Below are 23,353 nucleotides of genomic sequence, written 5' to 3'. Positions count from 1 at the left end.
CGCTGGTGTGCAAATGTGTGTTCAAACTGGGGCATAGGGAGAGGGCATGGAATATCTGATGAGGGAGACAGGCATACAGATACCTGGGAAAAGAAGGATCTCAGAGCTTCTGCTAGATATTGTCCTTTTTTATTTCATCCCTGCTGCTTTCTGGTTGGTGGGATGGGTTCCTCCTCCTCCCAGAGGCTACTGCACCCAGCCCCCTTTTTTTTTCCCCCTGGGCTCCTGAGGCTATTATACAGCAGCAAGAGATTGAATTTTATTGCTGTGTCAACATTGGTGAAAACTCTCCTATGTTATGTCCAATCAATTTATTGCCTTTATTTGAAGCGACTTTACTCTGCCTAGCGCGTGGGGGCAGATGAATGTCTCCTGTGCTCTTGCTTTTATTTATGTATTTTAAAAAAAACATGCTTTAATAAACTCTCATCAGCACAATGACAGTGACAAGGGTGGGTGTCTTTTGTCTGATTTCTGAGGCTGCCGGGAAAAGATTTAAAATAAACAAGTCTTTTGCATTGTCGCTCGTCGTAATTCAGGGGCAGGTGGGCTAATGTCCTGTCAAGCCAGCCTACATTTTGTCATTACACAGATTGTGACAACAGCTCACTCAGAAGGGCTTTCTGTGATCAACCTTCCCCACACACCCCTCCCAATGTCCCTACAATTGTTTCCCTTTCCTCCCTGCCTGCAGTCAGGGGGCTGGGAGAGGGGTTGAGGGTGGAATTGTCAGCACCAACAGAGAAGGGTTGTGTTTGAGCACAATGAGGCAGCAGCTTTCCCTCCTCCCCCTCTCTCTTTTATTTAAAGAGACATTCTCCAGTGGTGTAGGCCCCAAATCTTGTGTGCTTAAAAAGTTTTACCTACCCGTCTATAAAGAGAAGCATCTTCATGATTTGAGAAGAGGTGGGTTTCTGAGAGGGGGGAGGGGAAGGTGATGGCACACTCTGACAGGGCAGTGTGGGAATGATCTCTTTTCATCAGTGTGTGAAGTCAGCTATAAATAGAGTGAAACTGGCAAGTTTCTAGTTTCACAGTTGAGGGGGGAAAAGTAAAATAAATATAAACAAACACCATAAATGGTCATGGATGGGGAGTAGGTGTTTAAAATGCTCCAAGCTTTAATGATCTAAGATGATGATAGTGACAGATAATTATTCCAAAATATTCAACTTGACAGTTTCCTCCCACAAAGATGGCAGATAAATGCCTGTGAGAATCAAAGGCGTGTGTTTCCCAAACTAGTTGTTAGGATTAGTGATGATCTGTCCCCCAAAAGCAGGAGAGAAAGGGAGTTATTCCCTTCTCAACAGCACAGCCCTTTCTGGCCATGTCTGGGGCTGGGAACAGGGCCTCCTTCAGTCCTCCTTGGCCAGAAAGGTATTGTTTGGGAAGTGCATGGACACTGACAGGAGAGAAGAAAAGGGTTCCAAGAGGGTTATGCGGAGAAGTGGTAGTTGGGAGGAATACAAGTGTAATCCAGGGCTTTGAAAGAGAGTGCAGCTAGTTATAAATGACCTTCGTCTCAGCTGGAGGTGATCTGGGTGATGTGGGCGGGAGAGGTCACATTTTCCCTGAGCCAGGGAACTTCAGTGTTTCAAATGTTCAGGTGGACTTGGTGGAGAGAGCTGGTTTAACACTGGACTCAAAAATTAACATTTCCCGACTCTCTGCTTGGCTTGGCTGCTTTTTAATTTGATTTACTTAGTTTACATGTTTTTCTCTGCATTGAATCTGGGCCCTTTGAGATTGAGCATTTGTGAAACTTCACTTCTCAGACTGCAGGTGCCAGTTTTTCTTTAGTGCTTCAGAGCATTCTGAATGATCCTGTCCAGTAACTTTCTAACAGGTACTCCATCTCATTTTATGCTGGGAATTTACCTAGAATTATTCAACCCTCATGCAGACCCCAGTGAACTGCATCTCTTTGTCAAGCAGTGAAACCAAATAAATTTGCTAATCGTCTGTCAGTATTTTCAGCTTTTCCTCCCCTACTTCCACCAGTGCACTCCAAAGCTATATCTACACTAGAGACCTTACAGCAGGACAGCTGCACTGCTTTAAGATCTCTTGTGTAGCCACTCTAAGCCAACGGCCCCATCAACATAATTAAACCACCTCCAAGGAGCAGCGGTAGCTTTGTCAGTATGTCACACCCCTCAACCACAAAAGTGTTGCTGACATAAATGGTAGTGTAGACATGGCCTAAATTATTGCATGAGGATTGAACCTCCAGACAGTAGAGCACTATACACTGATTTCCAGTAGCCCTAGTTAGGGCAGCCTCTTCTCTTAGTAGTCCTGTTTTAAAGACACTTACTCCTTTTTTTTTTTTTTTTTTTTAATTTTAAGAGATCCTATATTAGTAATATAATCATAGTGAATGTTCAGAACTGTGTTTTAAAAGAATCCTATTGATTGTTCAGACCTAAATTTTAACCTCTGATTCATAGGTGCTGGAACTAGGAGTTCTGGGAGGGCCGCTGCACCTCTTGGCTTGAAGTAGTTTCCATCATATACAAGTTTTATAGTTTGATTCAATGGCTCTCAGCACCCCAACGATACAAATTGTTCCAGTACCCCTGCTCTGACCCCTTTACAATTTTCTGTGGGAACGGTCTGCCATATTCTAAATCTCTTCTTTATGAACATCTAAAGTGAACCCACCTTTTCTGAGAAACTTTCAACAACACTATTTTGGTGTGTGTCTCACATAGTCTGTGTTTGAGCTCCCCTTGCTGGTCTGCAGTGATAAATTTGGTGTTCAATGCTGTGTCTACATCTCTGCACAGTCCAGCTTGCATTGCCAGTGAACAAAGAGAGAAGAGGAAGTGAATTCAAAGCCCACAAGCTTGTTTCTTTAGCGCTGGAGTCATAGTAAAATGGAAATTATATGAATACAACAGTCATTTGTCCCTGGTGCAGGCAACAGCCTGGGTCTGAGTCAAGTGCGTAGTGTGGGTTGTGGCTTTTGTTATTCTACATTCCTTTAGCTGAGTTCTGGGTGGATTTGGTAGCGCTTTTACTCGGTGTTGTTGGAATAAGAGCCCTTGCGGAGATGCTGTGCCCACAGACGCCGAAAAGGCTAGCTGAGTAATAAATATAGCCCAAGTGTCCTCCCCAACCAGGCACAGGAATATGGGTGTCTCTCTGGAAACCAGATACAGGACTGACTGAGAACAAAAAGGGTTTCAAGACAATGGTAGGGAATAAGCCAGGGGTCAGCATACACTGAAATGTTGTGTTTGTTTGTGTGTTACCGACCTCTCACAATGAATCCTTCACCCTCAAACCCAGATCTCTGCTGGGTCAGATGATCGATCTGTGCAAGCAGGGCAGCCTCACCCAGTCCCCTCTGCCAGGTGCCGTGAGACTCCATTCACCTTGGAAGAGGAAGACTGGGCTCTCCATAAGATTTCATAACTCCTTTCTTCGTCCAGTGTCTCCCCTCCCTGACCTGAGTTCTCTTAGCTACCCGGGAACCCTCAGGCCCCGGGGCGCTCCGCCCGACACCCTCCTCAGCCGCCGCGGAGCCCCGGGGCGCTCCGCCCGACACCCTCCTCAGCCGCCGCGGAGCCCCGGGGCGCTCCGCCCGACACCCTCCTCAGCCGCCGCGGAGCCCCGGGGCGCTCCGCCCGACACCCTCCTCAGCCGCCGCCTTGGCATTCCACCTAAGGATGCCTGTTCCCTATTCCCAGCTGCCACGGATTCTTCAGGCCTTGCTGTTCCACCACCTGACAGCTCCTTGGACAACTTTTGTGTGATGGTTCCTACGGCGTTTCCCCCACAAGTGACACATGCAGTCCATCGCCCCCTACTCCCTCAAATACAATCTGTTTTACAAGCTCTTTGGAAACTGTTTAACCAGCTGGAGAAAGGAAATGACCCTTACCTCACATTGCCTCCTGAGCTTCCTTATTTATTTCCGCCTCTGCCCTTACTGACACCAAGCAAGGAGCCTAGAGAGGGAACATGACCAGCTCCAGGTGGTAATATCTTAATTTATGCCCTGGATGTGGTGCTTCTGTAGGGGTTTGTCAACAAATACAGGATTTATGATGGGCAATTTTTGATCTAGCAAAAATCTTACTGCCATCTAGCGAGAGAAGGCTTAAAGGTAACTGGAATTCAGATGTGATGACTAACCACACAAGCTCTGCTCCTTGGGTTACCACAGTATCCTCTGAAACCGTGATGTGGGCACTTGTCTGTAGCTGGGAGTTTCATGTGGCATTCACTCTCTGTATAGTGCGTGTCATGTTAGTAATGATAGCACATTCCACTGCTACTCAGTGCTGATCTCTGCAGAGCTTTGAGGCCCTCTGATTGATTGGTGTTTGCCCATGCTTGCTTATAACCTGCAGGGTTTTAAAGGAGATTCTTCTTACTGAGGCCTGGTCTGCAGTATAGAGTTAGGTTGACGTAAGGCACTTATGTTGACCTAATTATGTCAGTGTCCACACTACAGCCTTGCTCCCACCAACGTAAGTGCTCTCCTACACTGATATCATAACTCCAACCTTCACAAGAGGCGTAGGGCTTATGTCGGTGTAGTTAGGGTGACGCAGTGTCCATGTAGACACAGTGGGTTACTTACATCGTCTGTTGGCTGTCGTTCTTTTCCATTTCATGGCTTCCTGCTGGAGTGTGAAATTGACAAGAAAGCCTGGCTCACAGCTCAGGCTGTCACCTGGGGATGGGTGGGGGGCTCCCCACTCCCAGCCGGGCTGCCGACCGGGCTCCCTGGCTGCACCGAGGCTCACGGCTCCCTGCAGGGAACCCGGCAGCTCTCCGGCTTCAAGCGCAGAGCAGGGAGCCAAGAGCCCAGAGGGGTCAGCCTAGCTCCTGGCGGGGAGCTGCACATGGAGCTGTGAGCTCGGGCTCTTGGCCCCCCACACTGCCCCTCGTAAGTTGGTGGAAGCACTCCTGGTGAGGATGCGCAGTTGTGTGGACATGAACCACCACAGTAGTTACTGTGGTGGCTGTAAGTTGACCTAATATAGGTTGGCTTAAGTTGGTAGTGTAGACATGACCCATGTCCTAAATTCTACCCTCCTCTGATTACAGGAATTGGGACCTGCTATGGAATCATAGTTACATGTTTGCTGAAATATTTCTCCCTATTTTCAGTAAATCACAGAGCTGCCCTGAAATTGCAGACAAATTGTACTGATGGATTTCTCTCAGACACCTTCTCTGTGTCTTTGAGTCTTAGAAGTGAGTGTCGTCCCCCTGCAACCCCAATGCATTACACCTTTGCTTTGTAAACAGAGGTTACTCACTCCTTCCTTTCATTTTATTTATTTTTTTCCTTGTAACAGTCCTCTAATGTTGTGCATCCCTTGGGGTAATTCCCTTTCCTGTCTCTCTGAAACACTCTTACAATCTCTCATGCAGCTAAATAATAAATGAATACAACAAAACTCTTCCCCATCAAAGAAAATCATTTTAATTATAGATTTTGTTGTCAGTCTTTGTAGCTCCCCCTTTACTTTAACTCAATTCTGTGGCTTGTGTTCAGTGGCCTGGAGCAGATTAATAGCTTGCATGGAAGATGAGCTCCCTAGGACTAGCTTAAGAGTTGAGAGAGTACTGAATGACACCACATCTCTTTAAATACTTCATATCTTCTTTGAAGTTTGGAGCCGATGTTCGTAGGGGCAGGTTCTCTCTCAGGTGCCCATGTGTAGCTGTCATCCGCATGGGATAACAGAGAATGGATTAATCTCAGCTCTCTCACACACTCACTGTGTCTTTGTCAGCCACTGCAATACCTGTCTTGAAATATTTAACCAATGGAGGGAGCAATCTAATGATGATAACACTGGGTGCTTTGATTTGGTTGCTATGATTCTCCTTCCCCCCCACCTTTGGTAATGAATTCTTGGGATGATTTTGCTTTGATTTATTTATATAGAGAGATATAGATATATATTTCCTTTTCTGTTCATTCATTTTCCAGCCTTGTTTTCTTCCAGGTCTTGTTGCTCTCCACCTCCTCCTCCTGTGTTGCTGTGTGACGTGTCCTTTATTCCGCCTGCTTCGCTACCATCTCATCTCAATCTCAAGCCGTAGACAACTCGATGGTGCAGCCCCTTTCATGAGAAATCAACTTGCTTTTGGTTTTTTGGTTTTGTTTTTAATTTTCTTCAGAACTTCACCTGAAAGGGAAGAGACAGTGTTAATTTATGGGTCTCTTATTCCATGCTAAACTGAGTCCGAGAGAGAAGGCTGGGCTGGTGAAAGGGGCACTGTTGGGTTAAAAATCAAGTATGCAAAGAAATTCCCCTTACCTGTTTTACTAAAGATTAGGCCCCAATCCTGCAGGCTGCATTGTATGAGTGTACCTCTGCACCTATGTGGGGCTTTAATTGGTCTCTACAAGGGCGCAGGTTTCTAGCCTGCAGCTTTCAGGATTGGGGCCTTAGATGGTTCAAATGGAGTGAGCTATTTCTAAAATTTGATTGATTTAAAAGACTGTCCTTACTGATGTTGTCTACGTTTTGCACTTTCTTTATCTTTTCCAGTGAATGCAGACCTAGTAAACTCTTGTTTCTAGTTGATTTCGCTGTCTGGTTCTTATGGTCTAGTTCTGTGCTGCATTGTTGGGATTGCAAACACCGCAAGAGAAAGTTTATGTTTAAGCCATATTTTACTTTATGAAATTTGGTAAAAATTTGTAAAACCCTAACTGACCTCACAATTTCCCTTTTAAGAGAAGAATGGAAAATATTTTTTTGGTAACTAAACAACTTATTTCTCCTGAATTGGCTGCTGTTCGATGATGCGTTTTTGGTTTTTTTGTTTTTTAAATACATATGTTGGAGATGAACATGAGCTAAACTCAGATTCAAACACTTCTAAACCTTATGATTAAGAATTTAAGCCCAATTTGGATCCAGATATTGTGATGTGGCCTCATCTTTCCAATGCATTGAACTTTTAGCAAGGTTCAAAATCAGGGTCCAAATTTTGCAGCTTGGGCTCCTCTGTTGCATGTGCTAGTGATGGGTGAATCTCTAAAAAGGTTCCTAGTCTCAGATAAAAGCCCAGAGATTGATCCTTATCTGAACCTCTTGGCTGTACAAAATTGTTCTAAAAAATCTCTCACTACCAGGCCTCTTTGAGAATTCCAGTAGTTCCCGTTATGGGGTCGGGCATGACATACTAGCGTGCTGCTGATCCCAGCTGCAAAAGTGGGCAGTTCTCCCAACCTCAGAAGGCTTGTGGTTTGGGCTTAGGGAGATGTTTTGGGTTGGTTCCTTGCCCATCCCCCTCAAAATATATATATATAAAAAAAAAAATAAAATAAGAGTTGTCCCCTCTCTGCTATTAGAGCAAGGGGTGACCAGTGTCTTGTATGAGAGGCTCTGCTGCTTAGTACTGCAGTTGAAGATTGGTCAGTGTTGCAGCAAATAACCTCCTTCCATACAGGATATGCAGAGTGGTTTAGACAAAGAGGACCCTTTTGAAATGACCAGTATGCCATGTTACTGCAGTAATAGCTTTTGATGTTTGCAGACAAGGACAGGAGCAGCACTCTGATGACCAATGCACTAACCCTACAAAAATGTACACATGCACTTAATTTATGCATTGTGAATAGTCCTACTAAAAGTGTATGTGATTACTCACAGAGCATAGCATTAAGCATGTGGGTGAATCTTTGCAGGGTCAGGGCCCTACTGTTTATATTGGGGCTACCAGAAAATATCCTTTTTCCTTTGTACTCTGAGAATGTTCCTCTCTACATCTGTAAACGTTCTCAGGGCAACGCTGGTCTACGGCTTGGTTTGCTGCAGTGTCGGACAGTGAAGGGATGAACACAGAACCAAAGATGCCGAATGGGGAAGGCTCATTGGGAAAAATAGTTATTGCTGGTTTAGAAAATGTTTTCAAGATTAAAAATAATGTGCCAGGGCAGGAAAGCTCTGTGGCACAATCCACTAGCCATTGTGAATGGGGGGGGGAGATCATTGAGACCCTGTTGCATTAAATCATGTGCAAATATTAGGGGGGGGAGAAGAAGGGCAAACGGACCCTACTAATAATATTAAAAATAATTTGGTGTGGAGGTGGAACATACTTGGAGCTCAGAAGCTGTGAAAGGTCAGATTTTTCCATATGAAATCTGCTACCTCTGGCTGAGTGTGTATCAGAGACCAGGAGAGCCCCTTTTCTATAGTACATGACCAGCAAAGAGTTCATCCCAGTTTGACCTGACACAAGCAGGTAGTTCCCCTAGGCTGGAAGTCAAGCGTTCTGTAATCTTTTCTTATGGCTTCAGAGCCTGCAGGTAAAGTCCTGCCTGTCTAGTTGAGACCTGCTCTTTGACTTGAATCCCCCATGTTTTCCAGCATGAAGGGGGAACTTGAACAAAAAGGCATGAATGCACAGGCTTCGAGAGGAGCAGCTTTTCAGAGTTCTGTAGGATGTAACCCTTGTTGCCGCTACCCTGGGAGAGCCTCTTGCTCTATGGGATTCTGTAGTGACTCGCAAAACAATCGCTGCTTTGCGTTAAACAGGCACCGGTTTCCTCTCTCTCTCTGTTCCAGGCGGTCCCAGGTAATTGAAAAATTTGAGGCATTAGATATAGAGAATGCAGAGCATATGGAAACCAATGCGTCCGCAGGCCCCTCCCTTTCCAGCGAGACACGTCAGGGCAGGAGTGAGAAGAGGGTTTTCCCCAGGAAACGGGTAAGCCTTTCGTTTCTCTCTGAGGTAGGATGAAGGCACCTGCCTATGTTCTTGGAGGATGTGGTTTTGGCTGGCAGCTTATATTTAGTGCTCTTCCTAGTACAGCTAGGATTGTCCTTGACTTCAGGTCCTAACTGGCAATTTCTGTGCATGGAGCACAGAATCTAGAGGTCTTGGGACAGAGGGCGCATGTACCACAGCGGGCAGGCCTCGAGCACGAGTGAGCAGCGCTGATTTGCCACTCACTGCTCAGTCTCCTTGCTTCGGTGGTGGGATCAGAACAGAAGACAAATCACCTTTCTCTCTCTCTTCCTCCGGGATAGGAAAGGGAGGCATCAGATCTGGCATAGAAAAAACACAGCAGATGACATGAAGTATTAATAAAAAGAAGTTAACTAATAGAAGTATGTGATCTTGAAAATCTTGTAGCCTAAAGTGAGTTTAGATGTACTGGAGCCAGTCTAATGCCTCGGACTCTGTGTCCAGAAGGGCCAGATGCTTCTAAAAGCACACAAAGAAAAGTATGGTGTGAGCTCATTAATTTTAATTATGGAGTCTAAGAAACGTACACCACTGGGTCTTTGACATTGTGAGAGATGGGAGTTGCTGTTTTGTGTTGATGATGCGGTAATCTGGGCTAATTCTGTTTTCAGGACTTCACCTCTGAAACTGCAGCAGTAGGATCCATCCTGGAAGTCTCAGCTTCCCCTTTGTCTCCACACCGTAGAGCAAAATCACTGGATAGAAGATCCACTGAGTCCTCCATGACGGTGAGACCAAAAGGTTTTTTTCATTCAATACTGGCATGTGGGAATGAAGACATTGGCATGGCGTTCTTGGTTGAATGGAAACGCTCCATCTCTTTCAGCTGTTAGCCTTGTGAGAGCTCCTCTGCCATTGCTCTCAACCCCCACGGTGGACTAGGGGCCAAGTGCAGATCTGGTGTAAACAGCTGCAATTCAATTTACTTGAACCCAATCTGAATTTGGCCCAGAGTATGTTAGAAGCTAGACCTGGAAAAAAGAGAGCCTATAATTTATCTAGTCCATCTCCCTGCCAGGGCAGTGGAGAGGCAGAGACTTGGAGGAGGGGTTCGTTTTCCTAAGAGCATTGAGCAGATGCAAGAGCTGATCTGGGAACTGGCTCCTCATTTCCCTATTTGGCAAACAATTTTTCTGTGTAATAGTCAGTTACCTGAATGTTATGGTTTGCCATGCAGGTGCCATGTGCTTAAGGTGACAAATCAGCCCAACCATTACCAGAAAGGAACACTCCCTTCTTTTGTTTTCACATACTGTCATTCCCATCTGAGGTGGCTTACTCAGACCATTTCAGCAGGTTAATACAATTTCCTGGGTCCCATTCAGTGCTCCAGAATCAGATCAATTGCAAGTTCACCACTCCCATGCAGTCAGATAACAACACCTCAGACTTGGTGTATTAAGAAAAATTAACAAATGAACACTGAAGTATTCTTAAAATCTTTACTTTGTGTATTTATGCAAAGTAGACATCAGTGGAAGAAAGCTTGAGAGGAAAGTTTGGAAACTGAAATCCGTAGCTTCCTTCCACTTGCAATCAACAATGTTAAAGATGGGCAGTAATACACAAAGCTTTCCCAGAAGTTCTATTCCTTCTACTTTGCTGTGAAATAACACAACCCCCTTATGTTTAAAGTCGCTTCACAGGCCTGCATTCCTTGACAACAGAGGTCTTTATTTAGCAATGTGAGCACAGCATAAGTTTTAGAAATAATGATTTTTGCAACACAAAATTTTGGTAAGGCTTTGTATTTCTCTGTGATTCAAATGCCAACCAGACTTAAACAAGGTTAGCAGAACAAAATGAGATAACTTCAAGCAGTGCTCTCCTCCCACCTACTCAGTGTTGTATGCTAGTGGGTGGTATAAATGAGCATGCAGCTCTGGGCATAAGACCCTGAGCCATTCTAAATAAGTGCTACATGTTTGTCTGCAAACAGCTTTTGTTCAAGCTTTGTGTACAGACACGCACGCCCACCCAGCACGCGCTCACACACAAAGCATTGCATTTATATATCCGTTTTTATTGTAGGATTTGTACATCTACAAAAGCTCTTTATTTTTATGCCGTTAGCGCTGTTCCCAAGTTACGTAGTATTCGCGCAATTCAAGAAGTGTGACTTTGTGTTAACCATTTAGTTAAGGCAAGGAATTACGTAGTCCAATTAGCAGGATATGCACTATTTCCCTGCACCCCTTATCCCTTTATTTTGCAACTCCTGCTGTTAAAGTAACAGAAGTTGAACAATTCTGTTACCAACCTCATTCACTCACTTGTTTTTCTCCCCCTGTTTTATAACTTTGTGATTCCAAGTTTCCCCTGAAGACTTGGCTAGTCCTATGGGACTGGGACATTTATTATCAGGCAAGTCTTTCTTCTCAGACACAGGCTAAGGGTTGCATTCACCCACTTCACCTTTGTTGTCAGGGTTTCTTTGGTTTGTGGAGGATCATTCATGTGTGGATGAAGCACTGGGGTCGAGTCCTTGGGTCCCTCTCAGGTCCATATTTCGTCTGTCTCTTTGTCCCCCAGTCTGTGTGCATCCCTCTATTTGACCTGGTCATCATGGACCTTCTAGTTCCACCAAGTTGTTAGTTCCAGCATCTGGCTCTTCTCAAGCTCTGGCTCTAGTTCCTTGTACAAAGGCACTGATCCCCCTCACCACATGTCTGTGCATGGCATACAGCAAACACTAGGTGCGGTGACAGATTTGCCTAAGGGTATGTCTACCCTGTAGCTGGGAGTGAGCCTCCTAGCCCAGGGCGACAGACGCACATTAGCTCCGCTCAAGCTGGCATGCTAAAATTTAGCAGCATTATGACATAGGCGACCGCTCAGGCTGGCTGCCAGGGTCAGCCCACCCAACCGCCTGGGTCTGAGCTCAGGTGACTAGCCTAAGCTGCTCTGCCCGTGCCACAACACCCATGCTGGTATTTGTTAGCATGCTAGCTTGAGCCAAGCTAGTGCTTGTCTGTTCATTTGGCTGGAGGCTCACTACCAGCTGACGGTTAAAAAGCTCTGTTGTCTTCTGTCGTTCTGGGTCAATGTTTCAATGAAACCCCTTCTTCTGCCTTGAAATATGGTTCTGTTACTGATGAGGCAACTTAACAGCATCTTCTTGCTACTGTGGCTTTTAAATCCTTAGTTTCACTAAGTTTAAACTAAGAGCTCTAGTGGACTTTGAAGGTTTGCTAAGCAGGGATCTAATTCTGCTTTAATAGAAGATTGTTCCCCAGGGATGTCATTTGTCATGGTGCAGGGTGGCAGTTGCCACCCCCACCCCACCCCCAACCCCAGACTTTTCATAGCTCTGTATGCTCCATCCAACGTTTCTGGATATAATATAATCACACACAGCGTTCTAGAAGCTGACAGAACTTTGCCCCTCCCAGAATTTTTCTGTAATGATGACCCTGCCCTTCCTTTACAATTTTTTTCAGCAAGTAAGTATTCTGCCCTCGAAAGTCTGTAACATCTTCACTAGTTCTGCTTTCCTCTGCAAAATGCTTGGCTGGGAACAAATGAACGTGGATCCAAAATACAGTTTCTTCGTAGCAGTACAGAGCTCTCCATCTCTCCATGGGTGATCATGAAGCTCTTTTCTGTAGTCTTTGCCTGCAGCGGGGCTGTGGCTCACCAGGACCACTGATGGTATGATCAGAACATCGCCTTCTCTCACAAGAGAATCCGGGCTCTTTCATTAGGTTAACCAATCATAAAATAAAGATGCTGCAGCTCGCATAACTTAGTGAGCTTGGTTTCTGGAAGCTCTGGATACTCAGCACAGTCTCTTACCTGTGCCCAATCCATGCAGCATTCAAGGCTGCCTTTTCAACAGGGATTATCTGTTAGGGTCCAGTGGGCATATCCCACCTGGTCATGCTATTGCAAATGCAGGGTGGTCCTGGCCATTGGTGAATCTCTTTGCTGTCTCCTCTTCGGATTCTGTAGTGTTTCTGGAGCAGTGTTCGGGTATTATTCCCCTGGTTTTTGTGATGCTGAACTGGGTATCCTTCCGCTTAAGGACATTGAGGGACAAACTGGATTTAACAGATTTCTGTTTAGATTTCCTTTCCCCTGTGTTCACGGCTTCCTTTGCCATTGCCAATAGATTTGTGCTGGTTCATTTAAACCTGGCTTCTCTCCTACTCCTCCTCCTCCTCCGCTCCCAGCTGCATCTCTGACTTGATCCTGCTGTGAGGTTTCAAAGCCGCAATGCTTGGCATCCGTCACTTTCATGACAACAGGTTGTGATGTCCTAAAAACAGGATTATATTTTGCCTGCAGGCTGAAGCTGAAGGAGGAGCTGATCAGCGAGGGAGGGAAAATACTTCCACCACCTACATTAACATGCAATAAACAGGATGCGAAATAAGAAACTTTCAGCTCACCCCTGTGTGGAAAAGTCCCCTCTTCAGAGTTAAAGGCTGTTCTTTTAGGTGCAGCCTACTATTAAATCCACTTATAAGGAAATCTGACCAGGGTTCCATATAGGGTTATGAGATGCTGGTACTCCCTTCATGCAAACCTCTAGGGTATTTCATGGCCTCGTAAATAGGAACTCGGCCATATGTTGATACGCACTGTACCACGTGATTGCCAGCTGCCAGCCATGCCAAGCAGAGTTTATAAATAGAGGCAGAGAAGCAGGGAGTGGGGGCAAGGAGGCTTTGTGGATGGAAGACTAATGAAGAGCCACAAGGATAAGGTAGGCCTGGGCTTTCTGATTGTGCCAGCAGACTCCAGGGTTTGGTACCTAAGAGCTAATGGGGCGGGGGGGAGAGCAGGGCCCTTAGAACCTGGCTTGCTTTGGAGAAAAATCTCCTTCCCCGTCACACCAGTGAAAGCTGCGAAGTCCATGGATGTCGCTCCCCAAGTCTCGAAGGATGAAAAGCTCGTGTGCAACGCCTGGAGTTGAGCAGTAATATGGCACCCTGGTATGCACAAGGAAGGCAACACTCTGCCTCTCCCTGCCTCCCGGGGGCATATCGGGGACCACAGCTGGCACCACTTCGGTGTGAAACAATGGAGAAACCCAACACGATGTTCTGGATAAATAGGCTGGTCTCCATGTCGGCGGCATCTTCTCTCCCCTCATCCCCCCAGTCATCTTCCTGCTCCAGTAGCATAGACTAACTATATGGGGTCTGGCCAGCGTGAAGCAAAAGCTGGATCTTGGGTGATGGGAGGGGGTGGAAGTGGAACTTCTTGAGCAGGTTTCTGCTGGCTGTGTGTGGCTGCTGTCGGGGAAACTTGCACTTTGCTGAACTTCGCCCTTGCCCGCAATCTCTGCCTACTCAGCCAGCGCAAGGACCAGCATAGATACCGCCGCAACCTTCTTTTTACACTTTAGTGGCAAAAGTCCAAAGAATCCTTGAGCAGGAGGCACCTGGCTCCTGCTCTTCTAGCCACGGGGCTGTTTTCTTGCTTATGGGAACTTTAGAATTATAGAAGATTAGGGTTGGCAGAGACCTCAGGAGTTCATCTAGTCCAATGCCCTGCTCAAAGCAGGACCAACCCCAACTAAATCATCCCAGCCAGGGCTTTGTCAAGCTGGGCCTTAAAAACTTTATCTGATTGGATTGCCAAACCTGAAACTGAAGCCTGATTGGACCGCGCTAGCTGGTCAGTGTCTGCGATGATGCTGAGCTTTGCACAACTAGTCTCCATTTGGAGACCTCCCATCTGCTTGCTTTCCCCTGGAGAGCTGATGAATTTCCATCTGTCTCACATCTGATTCCCACCCTCTCCTGGCCAGTTTCCTTGGCTTATTTTTTTGCTCTCTGTTTTGATGACTCCTCCCTGCCCAGGCACTGCTGCACTCAGTCTTGTACGCTTTGCGTGCCTTGGAGGAGGAAGTAGGACAGCTGTGCAGTCACCATTAAAACACCTGGCTAGTCAGTGGCTCCTTGTGCTGCTGTATGTCTGAGGAATTGGGGAACAGAGAATAACTTCTCCAGCCAGCAAGCTTGGGAACTTGACAGCTTTTCCTTACCTCTCTTCTTACTAGCTGTTCTTTGTTATGAAGGGGACTCTGTAAGAAATGGCAGCAGGGCACGTGGGTTCCCCTGCAAAATACCTTCTGCATGACCGTGGCTGCCCAGGTGATACCTAATCTCTGAAACACCAAGGCCTTGTTTGCAGCAGCCTCTTTCATCTTGTCTAGACAGGCTGGGTTAAAAAGCCAGCAGCCTTGCCTACCCCAGCGTTCCCACTGTTGCTCCCTCTGGACCTCCCCAGCCTGGGGGGGAATCCAAGTCGCCGTGGGGCAGGCGGGGAGAATCCCCCATATCTCTCCAGCGTCCGCGGGCGGGGGCATCCCCCGGAGCTCCCTAGTCCCTGTGGGTTAAAGGGACCCCCCAGAGCAGGTAGCAGGGGAACCCTTGCAGCTCCCCGGCCTGGGGAAGAATCCCCCCGCATCTCCCCAGCCACAGCAGCTCCCACCCAGTGGGCAGGGGCCACAGTTCCCAGCCACAGCAGGGCAGGGTGCTGGACACTCCTCCCTCCCCATTTTGTCATAGACATTTTTAGTAAAAGTCAGGGACAGGTCACGGCTTTTGTGAATTTTTGTTTATTACATGTGACCTGTCCCTGACTTTTACTAAAAATGTCCATGACAAAATCATAGCCTTAATTATATTGTATAAACCATTGCTGAGGGATTTCTCCATGGTAGAGTTGGAAGCCAGCACTTCATCTGAATCCTTGAAAAGATCTAAATGTCTCCTTCTTTCCTCTCTTTGCAGCCTGACCTGCTGAACTTCAAGAAGGGATGGCTGACGAAGCAATACGAGGATGGACAGGTAAGTCTAGTGGGACGTGCTCTTTCTCAGCCACCATCTTGGATGCTGTGGTCAGTCAGCATTTGTATGTAACCAGGCATTTGCCCACCTGTAACATGGCCTCCTTGGAGAGAGGACTGTCCCTTTTCCCTGTGGCCTGGCACAGTGCAGTTGTCTGTCTGCGTTTGTGCACATGGCGCTGTGGCTACACCCAGAATCCAAATAAATGGCCAAGGGGTGCAGCTGTGTGGCTGCTCATTTGTGAGCAGGACAGATTCTTCGTTAAAGATGAACTCAAAAGGCTTTCCACCCTGTCCAGCCCCTGGGACAGGACTCAAGATTTCCCCCCGTCAGAGCTGGTGCATTTTCAGCTTCCTACCTTGCCGTAGAACTATGAGGGCCTGAACTCCTGATCTGAACAGGTTAATAAGGGAAAAGGTATGGGTGTGGGGGGGGGTGTGTGTGTGTGAGTGAGAGAGAGAGAGACACACACGTTTCAGGCTCCTAAGATGATTCGTGTGCAGTGCTCAGCATTTATATAGCGCTTTCCACCTTCCCACAGTAACAAACTTGTACCGCCCCTGCAAGGTAGATCTGTATTTGCCCTGTTTTATACCTGGGGGGAGGCATCTTGGCAGAGCAGTGTGCAGGGAGAAGTCGGTCAAATCTACAGCCTGGCACAGGCCAGGCAGCCATTGCTAGGTGAGCTCTACCTATCTCCCCACCATCACCACATAAGCAGGGCCTACTTGGGGCAGGAATGGCTGGCATTCTGCATTGCAGAGGATTCAGGCCCCTGCATCTGAATGTCATTCAACAGGTTTCTAGGGAGTTGAGGTCAGCGGGGGTTGCACCATTGGTTCTCTTGGCCTCATCTCCCTTGTGGTCACAGCCACCTCTTCAGAATCACTAATCAGGTGCAGAACATGCGCCCTCAGAATCATGGGAACAATGAGAGAGAGAGCAATTAGATTAAATCAGAATGTCTCCATTAAGGCACTAATGGAAGCACCAGCTTCCCACCTTCCTCTCCTTCCGTCCCTCAGGGGTTGTGGTTAAGTGCTCAGCTCCCACAGCCTTAAAGGCTGGCAGATAATACTGGGTTGTGACTGAGCTCATGTTACTATTTATAAATAATCCCCTCCCTTGATTTTCCCTCTGTCTTCCCCCTGCCCCCACTCCCTCCCCAGCCGGGGAGGCTGGGGGAGTGATGTGGACTGTGTAAGCTGGGGCTAGGGTACAGATTCTGAAGCTTGGGGAATTGGTGGGGAGTCCATCCTCTCCTCAAAGTGCCGCTGCCATCAGGAAAACGACGGACTGTAAAAATGATGTCAAGTTTGTTCATTGCTTTTCTGCACATCCAGTGCATTCAGTTTAGCAGTGCTCTCCTGCCTGCCACCATTGCATCTCAGTCTGCTGCGTGAAGATCCAAGCTCTGCCCTTTCTATTAATCCCCAGCACTACAGACTGGAATCATAATTTAGTCAGCTCTTTTTTTTTTTTTTTTTTGGGCGGGGAGGGAGACTACAAATCGAGCTATGAGATCCAGGTTTGGCTGGGTTCAGTTCTCATCAGAAAATGTCTCTTTCCATGCAAACAGGGCTGGAAATACTAGTGCATGTAACTGAAAGGCAACACTTACAAGGGAAAGCATAGAACTGTTTGATCTGGTTCTCTTAGATGGGGGAACTGGACTCTCTCTGGCAGCAAGTCAAGGAAATTAATATGGTTATTAAACCCTGATTTTTAGCTACAACACTTCGAATGAAGTGCTAGGATGCGAGTTCTGAAAGAAATGCCTTTCTGTATCCATCTTTTGTCTCTTGTCTCATGGATCATTGGTCTGACCCAGTATGGCCATTTTTATGTTACTCTTAGAAGCTGGGACTGATTGAAAGGGGGTGGACCACTTGATAAATTACCCTGTTCTGTTCATTCCCTCTGGGGCACCTGGCATTGGCCACTGTCAGAAGACAGGATGCTGGGCTAGATGGACCATTGGTCTGACCCAGTGTGGCTGTTCTCATGTTCTTATGTAAAGTGTAAGCTCTTTGGAGCTGTCCATTTGTTCAAGCTTTGTGAAGTAGCTAATGCAGTGGGGCCCATGGTTCATGACTAGGGCTCCTAAGCAGTACAGTAATATAAATAATAATAGCAGTACGTTACTTTAAATGGACAAAAACAAGGGGCAAATATTTGGAAATTATTGTGAGTTTTTTGCTCTTAACACAATAGAGGTAATGTGAAGGACCCTTGCAAACACAGTGGGGAGGGATCCAAATAACTGTGATACTAACTACATGCAAAATGCAAGGTCTAGCTACATTGCTGCTCTCAAGGATTGTGGTGGCCTCTGAAACAGACAGGGAGTGCCACTAGAGGGGTCACTTACAACCTAGTTAAGGGAAAACCACCCAATTCCTATCTGCTTCAGAAATAAACAGGAATGTTATCTGTCCAAATTCATAAATCATGAAGAACACGTCCTTCTGAGCCTAAGAATGCAGTCATTAAACATGGTGTCTTGTCAGTAAACTGCAAAGGAAGGACTCTGAAGGTCCAAGGAATGCAACATATTTGTGATGACTTTTCTGGTCATGGCCACGTGTTATCATTGAGTGATGGTGGAGCCTTTGCAGCTCAAACTGTTGTTGGCTCAACAAACATCGCCACTCAGACAGGAGAGGATCCTATAGGTGGAAGCCATGTTCTTGACTCACCTCAGCAGCCCTCTCCCTCTCATTGATTTTTCTACTGGCTTTCAGCTGTGAGAGGTTGAGTGTCCCACCAGAGCACAGAGCGGGTCATTGCAGTCTGCCCAGCTGTTTATACAACAGAGGGGGGTGGTCAACGGTTCTACCTTTACCTTAGTGAGCTGTGAGGTGATACCGCAGCCGCCCCAGGCGTGGGAAAGGAACAGCTTGTTAAAGGGTCTGCCTTGTTTGTTTCCTAGTGGAAGAAACACTGGTTTGTGCTGACGGATCAGAGCCTGAGATACTACAGGGATTCCGTGGCAGAGGAGGTAGGTGTCTCTTTCCTCAGAGTTTAAACCCTATTCATTGCAGACTCTGGTAAGTCCTAAATGACTTCAGCATTGCTCCTACAATTCTCCATATGAACACAGCTGTGTCCTGGGTGGGAGTTCAGGTTCCTGTTTGGATTTGTGTTTGTGCCTCGCAAGTGAGCTAGAAGAGCAGAAAGCCTGGGGGTGCATTTGAAGTTAATTGGATGCTTCCAGCAACAAGAGCATCCCCAGCAGTGCACATTCTCAAGCTCCCAGTCCTCAGGGATTCAATGAGAGGCAGAGCTTGGTGCAACCCCAGATCAAAGCCACGTCTCTTCCTGAACAGGAGATTGATCACTCTTTATCCCAACTCTGCAGGCCCTTTGATGGCGTGGAGCATCCATGTTAATATGTCTATATGGGCTCTACTATGTGTCTTGCCGTAAGTCCTTGATGCTGAGAACGAGACTGCTGACCTTGTGGTGAAGTTTCCTAAGTGGCTTCTTGTTAGATGTTGCTTTTGAACATGGGTGCGCACACTTTTAGTGTGCAACGATCCCTACAGTTTTCCTCTCTCTCGTTCCCCAGGCAGCTGATTTGGATGGAGAAATTGATTTGTCTACATGCTATGATGTCACCGAATATCCAGTTCAGCGGAACTATGGCTTCCAGATCCATGTAAGAATGCTTTGGGGAACGGGAACACTGCTATGGGGAGCAGTTGTAGAGAGGTTGGCAGACGCTTCCTTATCCCAACAGACTCTGTGGTCCATCTCCAGCAGTCACCAATGCTGGATGGATCAGAGGGAAATGAAACCACTCTTATAACACATCACTGTGGATACTATCCGATGGGAAGGGAAATGTCTTCCTGACTCCCCTCACATGGTGACCAGCTTGTGCCTTGAAGCATGTGATTGGTTAGTCATTGGTTCATGTTTTGATCAATAGTTGCTGGTAAGAAATGGGGGTGGGAGAAAGGAGTGGATTTAATGGTTCTCTCCCAAATACCCAATGAAAATGTTCTTAAGAACTTGAGTGATACACATTTGGCAAACTCAGGGCTTGTCTACACGGTACCACACTATGACCTAGATTTCTAGTCTCTGCACTGAGGGATGAAGAGTGAGGCTGGGGAGTGAGTCCTGGCAACCCCTTGAAGGGAAGGAAAGTGCTGCCCAATAGAATCAGCCATGTTGACCTGCTCCTCCTCTTTGCCTAGACTAAAGAAGGGGAATTCACCCTGTCTGCCATGACCTCTGGGATTCGACGAAACTGGATCCAGACAATCATGAAGCACGTTCGCCCCACAGCTGCTCCAGATGTGACCAGGTAAAGAACTAGGAAAAGAACAATGCCCATCTCTCCCATTTTACCCATTCCCCTCTATCCTCTCACTTGCTGTCCAGAAATACCCACCCCCTTTCTGACTCTTTCTGGTCCCTCCCACTCAATGTTCTGGCTATTCCCATTCTCTGGGCTTAGGCTGGACACCGTTTGCTCTCCTGCTGTTTATGCAGTGGCACAAGATGCATAGAACCGAAGTTCCTCCTGTTTTGCACACCGATGTGCAACCATCTGCAGAAGGGAGCGTTCCTCCAGCTTGCATCTGCTAAAGATCATTTGCACACCCACCTGCCTCACCTAGAGGCACGCACCTGTATTCATGGTCACTCTTAGATGTGTGTGCAACCCCTGGTTTGGGGTTGGTTATATTGGGTTTCCCATTTCCTCTTTTCAGCAAGATCAGCCTGTCACCTCAGCAAATGCCAATTTTTAAATTAAAAGCTGAATTTGCTTGAACCCAATTTTAGTCTGTGCTCAGTGAGAAGCATTTCTTCTCTGACCTTTTAGATAGCTGCAACAACTTCTTCCCCTTCATGTAAGATACAGGATGGCCTTCGTCCAATTGGAAAGCTTTCCGTACAAGAGGAAGGCACTCACAAATTTCATATAATACCTGCTGTCAGACCTTGCAGCTGTGGGTAAAGTGGGCTTTACTTTCTCTCAACTAAAAATTATCGTAGTTCGGCACTGCATCAAGCCACACACATCCTGATCCCTGGGTTCATTCACTACACAACAGCCAGCCAGGAAGATGCACCCACACAATTAACCCCTTTTCTCTTATGCATACTCAACTGGCAGCAAGTGAATTTGTGCCTGATTCCCCCAGCATCAGTGGAAGAGTTGTCTCCACCCAGTGCTGTCTATCCAGAGATGTTCCATGATCTCTTTCCCCTCTCCCACTCAAATACCCCCTCACCCCTGACAGGGCTGGCTGGTGGATCTCTCATGGCTCTCTGGGAATCCTCCTCTTTCCTCACTCCTGCATATGTTTGATTTCCATGCATTCCCAGGAAAAACTTCTCTTTGAAACTATCGGTGCTGAAGCCCAGGTTGGAAAACTGTGTTCTCTCCTGTATTAACATTCTGTGGTTTGTATCTCTTGTGAGTCACTGCATGCTCCCCGTTTTCTGCACTCCAGATAGAAAGTCCTGAAGTTTTCATTCATTTTTAAAATTAAAATGAGAGAGAAGGGAAGAAGCAACCTGGTCTTGATGCTTGATTTCCACACAATGGTATCTTCCGATGTGCGTAGTTACGAAGATGGACAAGACCAAGTAAATTAGAGGGGACAGTTAAACCTCTAAGGATTTGTGTAAATTCCTGTTTTGTCAAGTTAGCAAAAATAAATCTAGGTCAATTGCAATAGTTTTAATTTAGCTTATTTCAGAATTTTTGTGCAATGAGCGAGTTTGGTCAGTGATGTGGATTGGAACTATTTGAGCATGTGCCTCCGCAACTAAGCTGGAACTACCAAATGTAGAGAGAACCATTGCCCTGTAAATATGATCTCCGGATCCCAGGAGTGCACTTAACGTCCTCGTGTATGCGCCCATGCACTGGGTGCCCCCCAGTTCTCAACGTTCTCAAATGGTTGGGAGGCGGGAGTTCTGTGAGGCTGAGACCCAGAGCACAGGAGGTTTGCAGGGCTAAGGGCTTGCAAGTGCTTTACCCTGCAGTGCTAGTAGTGATGATCTATATCCCACTTCGGGGTGTCAAGGGGTCGGAGCAGTTTAGTCTTCATGGTCAGTTCAGCATATGGTAAATCTGCTGAAAGGGGCCCCAAGGTGACCATCTGGGATGGTGGTTTTGCTGATGTCAGCATCTCTCCACTAGGGGCTGGATTGATCCACCCAAATTCACTTTAATTCCCTTTTAACATCTGTTTGTTTGCCCTGTGTTATGTCTCCTGAAATTCATTAAGTCAAATATACGTGTTTTAAACTACAGTATAATTAATATTTGCATTGTGGTAACACCTATGAGCCTCAGTCATGGGCCAGGACCCCATTGTGCTGGGACCGGTATAAAACCAGAACAAAAAGATGGTCCCTGCACCAAAGAGCTCACAGTCTAACTGCAAACACTTTAGTTGGGTCAGAATAATCACCACCGGAAAAATAAAGTAACAACAATGAAAGTGCTCAGCACAGCAAGTGGGTCCTTCTTTACCTGCTAAATCCATCCACCTCCTACTTGGGCTCAGTCTCCAAGCCAGCTCTAGCTGCAATTGCCTGCCAATTTCGTACCATTTTTGAACTCTTCCACACCCTGTTCCTGACCTAAAAGGAGCAGTAACCAGACATTCCCCACAGCTATTAAAAAGCACCCTCCACCCCACCCTCTTGGCCAGTGATTGCCTTTCCAGAGCAAATGAGGGCTGAGGTAACTCATTTGAGCAGAAGGAGAAAAATGGGTTGGAGGTGGGAAATAGTCTAGTATTAATGGCAATGTGTGGGCTGTTGGGCACATCCAAGACTTCCTTTTCATCTTCTAGGTCAGTGTCACTGCATCCTCCTCAGTTTGTTTCTAAATGCTATTCATATGACGTGACATGTAATCTGTGCCCCTCTGAAGTGTGCAGAGGGGAAGCAAGTCGGTAACAGATATGACAACAGGGCATTCTTGACTCATTTTGAGAAGTCTGGGGTCAGAGCTGTATCATTTCAGTCTTCCGACAATGGCTCGGAGTCCAGGGATTCTCTTTGCTCTCAACCTCCGGTCTGTTTTAAGACAATGTCTCTTTACTATTAACTTGTGTAAAATGCTGTTTTAACCAGTTAACCAGATTGACTTCCTGGCTGTACGTTTGCTTTGGAGACATCTAGCCTCAAGCATGAGGGTCGAAAGTACCTCTGAACGCAAATAGTGCAGTTTCATCATGGTGCAGTATGGAAGTTTCTTTTGTTAGCTGCAGTGGACAGTACTGAAGAGTGTCTCTCCAGGCTGGTTTTCAAAGACAAACCTGAAACTTCAAGAATTTCTTAAAACTAAGCCCACCTGAGCCTGTAGTTTCATTGTGGGTGAAAGTGCATCGGAAGATACTAGCATAGGAACCAGGCAGAGTCATTCCCTTGCGTTGCATTCTTTGGAAATGTGCATATACGGGTTTTGGTGGGGCACAGGTAGGGAGGAACCTTTTTGTTGTAAATGCTCCAAGGAAATCCTCTGCTGTTATACCCACTCTAAAGGGTGGCAGTCTTCATGCATGTAACTTCAGTGTTAGGATACCGCTGTAATTTTAGTTGGCTGCAGTGAACGCCCCATATGAGGGCTTTATGGCTCTTCACTGCATCTTCATAGGAAGCTAAGTAGCTTGACACATCAAAGCTTGCTGAACACAAATGTACTTAGCTAAGGACAAATGTGGGGGTGCTGTCCCTTTAAGGGGCAAGATCCGGGCAGAGGAAGGAGGGGCTGGTCAAGCTGAAGGTGAATTCAACAGCACGGGTGCAATTACTGGGAAATGGCACTACCGGAG

General features: G+C 46.6%; 1 protein-coding gene across 8 annotated transcripts in view; it reads left to right on the top strand.

Moving 5' to 3' along the window:
* The window catches only part of MPRIP (myosin phosphatase Rho interacting protein), a 172,352-nt gene that overhangs the window by 114,071 nt on the left and 34,928 nt on the right, over positions 1-23,353 (top strand). For all 8 annotated transcript variants that reach the window (XM_073361865.1, XM_073361861.1, XM_073361864.1 and 5 more), the window contains 6 exons: positions 8,556-8,697; positions 9,351-9,467; positions 15,486-15,542; positions 18,475-18,543; positions 19,114-19,203; positions 19,748-19,857. In XM_073361865.1, coding sequence (XP_073217966.1) covers positions 8,556-8,697; positions 9,351-9,467; positions 15,486-15,542; positions 18,475-18,543; positions 19,114-19,203; positions 19,748-19,857 — 585 coding nt within the window. The remainder of the gene's footprint in view (positions 1-8,555; positions 8,698-9,350; positions 9,468-15,485; positions 15,543-18,474; positions 18,544-19,113; positions 19,204-19,747; positions 19,858-23,353) is intronic.

Source organism: Lepidochelys kempii, chromosome 10, assembly GCF_965140265.1.
Source record: "Lepidochelys kempii isolate rLepKem1 chromosome 10, rLepKem1.hap2, whole genome shotgun sequence".
NCBI classification, from domain to species: Eukaryota; Metazoa; Chordata; order Testudines; family Cheloniidae; genus Lepidochelys; species Lepidochelys kempii.
This window is presented reverse-complemented; position numbering and strand designations above follow the sequence as displayed.